Here is an 11079-nt window from a genome sequence, read left to right as displayed (position 1 = left end):
TTGAATTTAAATTTTCAAACTTTTAAAGTGTGAAATTTAAATTTTTATAGTTTTATAGTTTTAAAGTTTGAATTTAAAATTTCAAAGTTTTAAATTGTGAAATTTAAACTTTTATACTTTTAAAGTTTGAAAGTTTGTATTTAAAACTTTAAAAGTATAAAAAATTTTGCTTCTAATAAAATTATAAGAGTTTTAATATTATTTGTGTAATGTTCCTAATTTTTTTATTTTAATAAAAAAAAATTTAAAATTATAAGTAACAGTTGGGACCCGGTTTCCGGTCCGGTCCGGTACCGGTCCGGGACGGGTACACGGTTTTTTTCCCGGAATTACCGGTTCCGGTTCGGTTCCGTCCTGTGGTGCCCGGTTCTGTTCCGGTTCCGGTCCGTCCCGGTTCCGGTCCCGTTGCCATTCTTAAGCAAAGGTCAAACTAACACCTATCCCTTGAAATATGAAAACTTCAAAATCATTATATTTTTGAACAAACAATATTTGTTAATTAATGGACAAGGTTTCACTAATTAATTTGTTAGATTTTTGTATGTGTAGTAAGAGTTCAGTCTTCTTCTTTCTTTTATCTTCTTTTGCCTATAAAATGGCACTACCTAATTATTAACTTAGTTATAAAACACTTTCAAATCATCTTTAATTTCTCCCTAGCAACTACAATCTTCAATCAACTTCTTCTCAAAACTTTGCTTATCATGTCAACCAGGCAAATGCCACATCCAATCACAAAGCTCAATGGAAGAGATCCAGCATCTCTAATTTTAGAAGTTTGGGGTGGGATTATTCTTCTTTTTTTAACTTATAAGCTAGTCCAATTCAAACCATAGGTCAAAAACAGTTGACCAATTCCCATATATACCTTACTCCGAGTTAGACGGTATTTGTTTCAATGACAATACCTGTCAAATTTGCCTCTCAGAGTTTAGGAAAACCAAATGTGCATGTGTACTCCCATGCAATCACATCTATCACAAGAGTTGTATATCAACTTGGATGGATCGGGAGATGACATGTACCATTTGTCGCCGCGATTATAGTGAAATCGCGGTTGAGTAATTTTATTTATTTAGTTTTTGTAATAAATATTGTAATAGTTGATCTAATATCATTAATATACAATAATAGTTAATTATATGGTGTTCTTTTTATATATTCTTAGTAAATTATGATGGTAATGGTAGAGCTTCCTTTCAAATAATATACACAAGATATACAAAATATACACCTATGATATACAAAATATACACAAGATATACAAAATATACAACTATGATATAGAAAGGTATTTGACAACAATACCTATATAAAATAAAATTATGGTAATAATTAATGTGTATAATAAGTTAAAGTCTAGGCTCATGCCAACTATTTCATAACTTAACATTATGAACGAAGCAAATTCAATAAAATACATTACTACAATCAATAGAAAGGTGAAGAAATCAGTACCGGGATAATTGGGCCAAAGAAATATCTATTGAATTTGAGCCAACGATATTGACTCCTAATGTCTATTGAATTTGAGCCCATTGTGATTAATGCTGAATATTTTAGGCTTTAGCCCAATTAGGGGTGGTAAAATCAAATTCAATCTACCCAACCAATTTAAGTGACCCACCCATTTTATAGCTCAACTCATTTCAACCCAATTCATTAAAAATTGGGTTGATATATACCCAAATTGACTCATAAATTTTTTATCAAAATATTTTTAAAGAACTTTTTTTTATTTGATATGTTATATATAACCATCATAAAGAAAACAAATAAGGTTATTAGGTACTAAATATTTTTAAAGAACAAATAAAACGGTTAAAAATTATAAAAATTGGGTTGGATTGAGTTTTAACATATTCAATAATCCATACCGTAAACCATTTGATCCTAGTAAATTTAGATTTAATTGGGTCTCGACCCATTTATTATCTTGGCCCATTATTACTTGTCATTCGAGTCAACCAGCCCATTCGCTACCCTTAAGCCCAGTCACATGTTTAGCCCGTGTACACGGCTACACGCATTACATGATTGTGGACTTAAGCCCAAATCTCTATTTAGAAAATGATTATGGGCCCAAAATCTCTATTTAGGGAAAATTACGCGGTTAAGCAAATTCATACTACTTAATTACTTATCATAGTTATAGTTTGCTATAATTACCACTCGAGACTAACATTATACATTAATTACGTGGGCTGACTTCAAATTTGTATAATTAGCCACGTTTGTATATGTATAGTTCTCCAGAATATACAAATACATATGTATAATATACAATTATCTAACCGATATACATATACAATTCACCTCTCTCCCACTCTATGCTCTCGCTCGCCTCTCTCCTCCCTCTCCTAATTTCTCTTACCATAGATACAAATACATATGTACAATATACAATTATCTAACCGATATACATATACAATTCACCTCTCTCCCACTCTATGCTCTCGCTCGCCTCTCTCCGCCCTCTCCCAATCTCGCTCGCCTCTCTCCTCCCTCTTCCAATCTCGGTTGCCAATTTGCCATATATACAAATGCATAAGTATAATATGCACTTATCTAACCAATATACGTATACAATTCACCTCTCTCCCACTCTATGTCCTCTCTCGCTCGCCTCTCTCCTCCCTCTCCTAATTTCTCTTACCATAGATACAAATACATATGTACAATATACAATTATCTAACCGATATTCATATATAATTGACCTCTCTCCTCTCTCTCCAGTCGCGCTCGCCTCTCTCCTCCCTATAACATGTAGCTACGAATTGTAATTATCAAACTATAGCTATAGAGAGTAATTAGGCTATTTTTGAGTGGCTATATGTCAAAGTTCCCCTATAAAATATAAATAAGCACCCACTTAACAAAGAATACTAGTGGTTGCTTTGGTTCTTTACCTACTAGTCATGAGGTCGACTCTTTCTGGCAGCATTTTTTTCTAAATTGCACATCAAACTATAGCTATGGAGAATAATTAGGCTATTTTGAGTGGCTATATGTGAAAGTTCCTCTTTAGAAAAAGATTGTGGCCTTTAGCCCAAAATCTCTATTTAGCAAGGAAAATTACGCGAAATGACAAACATCTAGATTTTATTACGTAATATATAAATAGTCTCGATTTTTTTTTAATCTGTGACTACAGTTTTGCGATTTTTTTATTCGATTTTCCAAATTGTATAAATTCAGAATTTGTGTAATTCAGTCATTGTTTGTACAACTCCGGAATATGTATAACTTGGTCCTGGTTGTATTAATCTAGAATTTGTATATGCTTACCTTAGTGTTTGTATACAATTTATAAAAAAATCATAAATACATAATTTTGTTAACACAAATAAAGAATCAAGATTAACCTCTATATATACACCAAATAACCTTATATTTTTTCTTCATGAGTGCAATATATGGTACCTAAGGTAGAGTGCGGAAACTAGAGACAAGTGAAAAACTAAACCTCCCTCTCTCGTTCGCCTCTCTTGTCTATTGCTTCCCTCTCTCCTTTCTCATTCCTCTCCCCCTCTGCCCCTCTTCTCTCTTTAAATCTATATTTATATAATAATGACTTTATGACGACACCCATCCTCGACAAAAAATATTTCAATTTGAATTCACACCATACAAGAATCTAACATACTTTGGCTGACTTTGTGTATCTATCATTTGGCAATATATTTACCTTCATTTAATTAAGGGTTGATTTAGATACATGTATAGAAGGAGGAGGAGGAAGAAGAAGATGATGATATTTATATCAATCTATTGTTGTATCAACATACAATATCGTATCAACCTGTAAGTATCGAATACAATATGTATCTCACTATTTATATATTTCTATTTTGAGAATAAATACAAGTGATACGAGAGAAAATGGATACAAGTGATGCAATTTACCAATCATTATGTATCGCAAGCTAATATAAACGATAGAAGAATGGATGAGTACAAGTAATACAATCGTTATATATGTATCAAACACAACATGTCTATCTTGCAGCTCTCCCCTCTCTCTTTAAATCTCGTTCACCTTTCTCCTTACTCAAAGTATTTCTATGAGTAATAATTAGGCAAGCTAATAATCTTGGTCCAAACTATAACTATTTATAAAAATTCCTAAAAAAATTGGTTGTTTTCTCAGGCAGTAGATCAACATAATGTTAACTTTTTAAACATAATTTGAAATTGAAAAATAGAAGTATGATTAAATCTTTATAGTCATGTATTGTACCTGATATCCTTGTGAAGACATGTATTCTCCTTTTGGCTCATTTTAGTTGCTGCTCTACCTTAGATGTATTGCAATATAAGAGTCTTACGTAATGAACTATTCTAGTAGTAAATTGTTCATAAATTATTTTACCATATCGAATGTGGCATCTTCCGGAGGCGGCATATATTTTTGTCTTAAAAGGTCATCTTTCGTAATTCTTTTTATAGAAACAGTTCCAAAGGACAACCTCCATTTTTCGACCATATCAACGATAACCAGCTAGTTGTTGAGTCACTCGAATTTTTCTTTATTCTAGATAAAGTAGGTTGCATCTGATCCATCAAATGTTTAAATGTGTGCTAACAATATTATGTTGTAAAAAATGAAAGGTAAAATGGGAAGAGATTAAACATATACGTCTTTGGGTGAAAATTATGCTCCTTCAACAATGGGTGATCAAATGCAGTTGGTAGAAATCAATACAATCATATAAATCCCCATATTTAGTCTGCAAAAAAAATATATATTCATGAACAGGGTAATTAAATTATAGTAATAACACATCTCGTAATTGATATGCAACTTTTAAACAGAAAGCAATCTCTGAGAAGCAATGGTTAGTAGATGATACTACTCTTTCTATTTTTTACTCTATCCATTTTAATTTGACACGTAGATTAAGAAAGTAGAAGATTTTGAATTTTGTAAACCTAAATTAAAGATATATCAAATGTATCAAAATGCCCTTTAATGTTGTGGTCAGAAAATGTTACGTTGAAAGTTGAATTTAAAAAATTACTTAAAAGGAAAAGAAACATTCTTTTTTTAAATAGACAAAAAAGAAAAAACAAGTCAAACAAATTAAAAAGAAAGGAATATAAAATTAATATGTGAGGGCAAATTTCATAGATGGTCACATAACTAAGTTTTTTATTTTTTATTTTTTATTTTTATTACTTTCACGGAAGTCACTTAATTATGTTTTCTAACACAAAAATCACCAAACTTCAGTTTGATCTTACAAACACAAAAATCACAAAATACCAGAAAATCACACTTAATTATGATTCTTTAAATAAATAAAAAATTTCAATAAAATATTGCTCATCGAGAATTGAATTTTTCAGCATATGTGATTTTTGTGATAAAACATATACTAATAGTTAAGTGAATTTGGTGAAATAAAACTAAATAGTTGTTGACACCCAATTTTGGACCTCCACAATATAGATTAATCGACGAGCTTCTTCAATTTTAAACTATTTAAAATAATTAGTTTTATTAAAAAAATCAAATATTTTCTCTAGTTATTTTCGAGTAATTCTAGTCATTTTATAAAATATTTTTTTATATATAATCAAATTAAAAGGAAAAAAAATAATAGAAAAGAGAAGGTAAAGAAGAAACTGCAAATGTGTCCGAGTAATTAAAATTCTTCTTCATAATTTATATCCTGAGAGGAAAATAAATACGAAAATAGCAAAAACTGATTTTCAAAAGCTATTAATTAATATGATTAGAAGATTTTTATATTTTTACCTTTAAATATAAAAATATAAGACGAAATTAATGATATTAATAAATATCAAATTTTGTATGGAATATATTGTAATTCGTACCAAATTTGGAAAATAGTTTTCTAAAATTAGTTGACTTAACTATGGTTGTGACATTTGTTAATATAATAAAATCTTGACCTTTAAACTTTAAATAAAATACATGTCTCTCGTCTAGATGTACACTTGACGAAATGGAGGGAAGGGGTAATGGAGGGGAGCTGTATCAGTATATATGTGTCCGCGTGGACATCATAAATATTGCATCATTAAAAATAGTAACGTGTCCACGTGGGCACATATGTATCTTTAAAATACACTATTAAAAAGTGTAGGGGGGTAAAAGGTCCTCCATAAAGTTTGGTATCATAACAACAATTTTGGCCAAAGTTAAAGTATTTTTCAGACCCTCTTCCCTTTAATTAATTGACCAAGCATTTTGAATTATAAAAAAGTGAAATAAATATTTACAAAAATAAAAAATATTTTCTGAAATCATTTTAGTACCATTTTATCATTTCATTTGGCAAAATATTAGTGTGGCATTCTGAGCATCAATGAAACTAAGCTAGTGACTTTGGGTCATTAGTTAGTTAAGCACATTTCTTTAGATGAAAGACACTACTCCTTGCTCGCAGGCAATTTCTGGCACCTTGAAATTGGATCCTAACAAGGGGAGCAACGGGGAAGTAATGAGGTTGGGTATTGCAACCTCATTACTTCGTATTGCAACTAAGGTTATTTGGTCTGAACGAACATAAGAGAGAAGTTTCAATGTATTAATTAATCTGATTCAACTTCATTTCCCCGCACTTTTGAGGTGCTTTAGTGCAATATGTAGGATCGCAAGAGAGACGTTATCTGATCTGAACTAATTAGAGAGACGTTCCAACTTCTGAATCTACCAATGGAAGCTATGTGTGGTGTAAACACTATATTTCACCTGAATCTACAAAATTGTTCAGGGATCAGTAAAGATGCATTTACAACACTAGATGAACAGTTCCTTTAAAAGGAAGCATGCAAGAATAGGTTACATACTTCATACTATCTATCAATACAACAATGTAAATCCGAGAGGTGGACTTTTGTCCAATCATTCCATCACCATCGCCATCACCTGCCTCTATTGGATCAACTAGCACAGAGACGACCATTGAAGAACGTGAACTATTTCCAGCAAGGGCATCTTTTTTTCCACTTCTTCCCTCATGTTCTTCAGATATGTCGTCGTGAGAAACTCCCGTAACAGGAATAGAAAGACCATCAAGGATCCTTCTATTTCTTCGCTTGTTGGTGCGTGTAGCATTCTGCCTCTGTTCCATAGAAACATTACTAACAGCGGGAGCAGGAACAATGACTCCGGGAGATGAAGACACATCAAACTGGAAGACTTCAGTACACATGCCTGAGCTCAACATAGACCCTGCACATACGTAAAAATTAACTAAACAAGATAGGGAAATGGAAAATTGGAAGGTAATTTATCAGCACTTACCAGCAACGCCTTCGAGGAACCATTGCTGAATAGTTGACTTTGCTTTATCTTTATCCCCATCAGCAGGAGTGCGGTAATGGTCATTAATTCGGCCATCAACGGTGAAAACCCTTCCATGTTGCCTTTCATTGTACCCACTTCTCAGTCCACCATATAGAAGCATGAAGAACAACAAGCCAAGGTAAGTAATGCTTGCAACCTTCTTGGTTTTCATCTCGGTCTCCGTATTCTCTACTTTCTTACTCCTCTTGGGTGCAGGAGCCATACCTTGTGGTTTCAACCTCGGAATGGGAACCAAAGGCACTTGTGGCTTCACCATATAAGGCATCCAAGGATACATCCCAGGGGGTGGTGGTAGCAGCATCTGCGAAGGCACACCAGTGCTGCCCATCTGCGACTTTAAAGCCGCATTCTCCAATGTTAAATGTTGGATTGTTGAAGCCATTATCCTCACCTTTTCCTCTAACTCCTCAACGTAATCCTTTTTTCTTTGCCTATAAATCTGAGAATTTTCCCTATTCCTCATCCTTCTTAATTTCCTCTTTTCATCTCCTTCACTATTGACCGAATCCATTTGGGTTTGGACCGACTCCGGCGAGGACTTGAAAACCCGGGTCTCAATCAGCTGACTCCCGGATTGACCGAATCCATTTGGGTTTGGGTCAATCTGACTCAGTTTTGAAACATTGAGAGATTTTGGGTTGAGAATGGTGGCAGCATCTGCAGGTGGGAAGATGTCATCCCTGGTTAAGTCGATGTCCAGATCAAGGTCGAGGTCGTCCAACGATGGAGGATGTGAATTCGCCATCTTACCAGTGATTTTTAGGCGATGTATTCAAATTTTACTACAACAGAGAAGAGAGGGCTTTGTGTTGGGGCTAACTGGGGTTTAGGTCTCTTATATATATATAGTGGGGTTTATCATTTGACTGTAATGAATTGTTTGGTTCAGACAAAAGGTATCTGGATTCATCTTAATTTTGGTACTAATAACAACAAGTTTGAGGTATAGATTCATCTTAAGATTAACAATAATCTCAAATTTAATCTCATGAAACCAAACAACCCCTGAGAGCATCTTTGGAAAGTAATTGAATTTGACTCTACTTACTTAATTCTAATATAAAAACTATCTCTTCTTTTCTGTTATAATAAAATATATCATTTGAATACATTGCCTGAAAGTTTCACTGGTATGATGGAGAATTCACTTCCTCCATCGCCGGACGACCTCAACCTTGACCTCGATATCGACTTAACCAGGGATGGCATCTTCCCACCTGCAGATGCTGATGCTGCCACCATTCTCAACCCAAAATCTCTCAATGTTTCAAAACCGAGTCAGATTGACCCAAACCCAAATGGATTCGGTCAATCCGGGAGTCAGCTGATTGAGACCCGGGTTTTCAAGTCCTCGCCGGAGTCGGTCCAAACCCAAATGGATTCGGTCAATAGTGAAGGAGATGAAAAGAGGAAATTAAGAAGGATGAGGAATAGGGAAAATTCTCAGATTTATAGGCAAAGAAAAAAGAATTACGTTGAGGAGTTAAGAGGAAAAGGTGAGGATAATGGCTTCAACATTCCAACATTTAACATTGGAGAATGCGGTTTTTTTCCGAAGTGAACGGGTGAGGATATATATTACGTTGAGGAGTTACAGGAAAAGGTGATGATATATATATACATGATTTTTTCCAAAGTGAACGAGTGCGCGTGCACCCCTACTGGGTCCGCCTACGAGGTCGACAGTTTCGTTCAATACCTAAATTTGGTAACATTAATTGTGTTTCCGTTTTTCTCCGTCTTCGGTTATTGTACTAAAGTGCATAAGTAAAAATGTTTTGCTTTTGCAAGTGAATGAACAACTCTACATTTGGTCTTCAAACAATAAAATACTTCAAGTTGTGGCTCTTAACACAGTTTTAATACACATAATATTTATGCGATTTTTACAAACTTATTCATAGATATGGGATACACATGCAATGCGTATATTCTGAAACTAGTTATACTTTAAAAGGGGAACATGTATAGAAAAAACAAACAAATCGGAAAATACTGAACACTTGTTTTTTTATAGGATGCTAAAATGGGGAATGCAGGTCTACCCTCTATGTCCTCTCTGTGATATCGAATTAGAAAATATTGAACACTTATTTTTGAGTGTTTTGTAGCTTCTTATGTGTCGAGAAGAGTATTGTGTTGGCAAGGAATCCATTGACAAACTATGAACTAGGCTGGAGAAATACAGTGGTATGAAACTATGTGTAAAGGCAAGGGCAATGTTGCTACTATTTTCAGAATGACACTTGCTGCCTCTGTCTAAGAGTTGTGGCTGGAAAGAAATCATAGAGTTTTTCAAAATACACGTCACTGCGGGTATATCATTGTGAGAAAGATTATTCAAGAGGTTTATGTTTGAGCAAGCATGCATGGAAAGCTAGCTAGGTGCTTGAATCAGCTGAATTACTATCCAGTTTAGCAAATTGTGGTTAAGAGATAGGGAGATTATGCATATTGATTTACTAGGCCTGTCCACGGAGTTGGAGTAAGGTCTGATGCTATTTTTCTTTTTTGAGCTGCACTTTGCCACATTGGTAATAAAATGTGTTTAGTTACCAAAAAAAAATTAACATGAAAAGTAACACTATAATTATAAATTGCGGATCTAATAACTGAGTCCATAGGCTTAACTGAGAAAGATCAGAAGGTACCTCAACTTTAGATTATTAAGGATCCGATCTCTAATCCGTACCTGTATCAGACACCTACACCGGAGTCCGAGAAACTTAGCTTATATTTATCAATTATTCACAACCTCTACTGAAAATGAATCGGCTAGATCTATATGGAAAGGCTAGACTTACCTGTCTAGTTGGATCCATAACAATCACCACCCGTACCTATATCCATACTTGGACACCCGCACCAGAGTTCCTACCAAGACCCGTACACCAAAATCTTAAAATTTAGGTCATTAAGGGTCCGATCTCTAAATATACATTTGTATCGGACACCTCCACCAGAGTCCGAGCAACTTAGCTTGTATTTGTCAACTATTTATAACCTCTATAAAAATGAATCGGCTAGATCTATATGGAAAGGCTAGACTTACATGTGCTGTCGAATCCATAACAATCACCACCGGTACCTGCATCCGTACTAGAATACCCTCACCAGACTCTGTACCTCCAAATCTTAAAATTTCGATTATGTAGGATCCGACATCTTGATCTGCATCTGTATCGGACACCCGCATTGGAGTCCAAACAACTTAGCTTGTACTTGCAATTATTCACAACTTATACTGAAAATGAATTGGCTAGATCTTTGGAAAGGCTAGACTTACCTGTCTTGTTGGATCCATAACAATCACCACCTTATCTTCTATCGACAGGAAAATATATGAAAGTAACCATATATAGTTTGATCTCTTAGAAACTAATAATTAAAAGACTAAACTTTTTTGCAAGAAGAGACTGATGCAATATTCATTGAGGAAAAATGTTATCAAATTGTAAACAAGAAGGAATGATGAATCTTAAACTGAGAGAGTTGGAAAGATAACTCAAGTTTTGAGTGCTCTGTTTCATTCTTTTTCTAAGGAAGCAATGCCATTTTATCATGGGTGTATCTCTATATATATAATAAAAATTTTGCTTGTAAGCGGCCAAGATACGTTATTTTGAACACTTGGCGACTTTTGATTCGTTCTTGTTTTGACTAAGAGTTGCCACATAATTTGAACACATGGCATAATTTTGTTGGCCTTGGATTTGACTGAAATGTTACGTCATTTAAT

General features: G+C 34.0%; 1 protein-coding gene across 2 annotated transcripts; it reads right to left on the bottom strand.

Annotated features, from left to right (window-relative positions):
- Positions 1-6691: 6691 nt before the first annotated feature.
- LOC102586568 (bZIP transcription factor 17-like) lies at positions 6692-10870 on the bottom strand. 2 transcript variants are annotated; one of them, XM_015303661.1, is made up of 4 exons: positions 10627-10870; positions 10393-10530; positions 7278-7668; positions 6692-7205 (listed from the first exon to the last, which is right to left on the bottom strand). In XM_015303661.1, the coding sequence occupies exons 1-4, from the start codon at positions 10642-10644 to the stop codon at positions 6763-6765; spliced, it is 990 nt and encodes a 329-aa protein (XP_015159147.1). In that variant the 5' UTR covers positions 10645-10870; the 3' UTR covers positions 6692-6762. The 2 variants fall into 2 exon arrangements, with proteins under 2 accessions (XP_015159147.1, XP_015159146.1); XM_015303660.1 differs by lacking the exons at positions 10393-10530; positions 10627-10870 and having other exon boundaries at positions 6695-7205; positions 7278-8103.
- Between the last annotated feature and the right edge of the window lie 209 nt (positions 10871-11079).

This window comes from Solanum tuberosum, unplaced genomic scaffold (genome assembly GCF_000226075.1).
Source record: "Solanum tuberosum cultivar DM 1-3 516 R44 unplaced genomic scaffold, SolTub_3.0 scf00465, whole genome shotgun sequence".
Taxonomy (NCBI): domain Eukaryota; kingdom Viridiplantae; phylum Streptophyta; class Magnoliopsida; order Solanales; family Solanaceae; genus Solanum; species Solanum tuberosum.
This window is presented reverse-complemented; position numbering and strand designations above follow the sequence as displayed.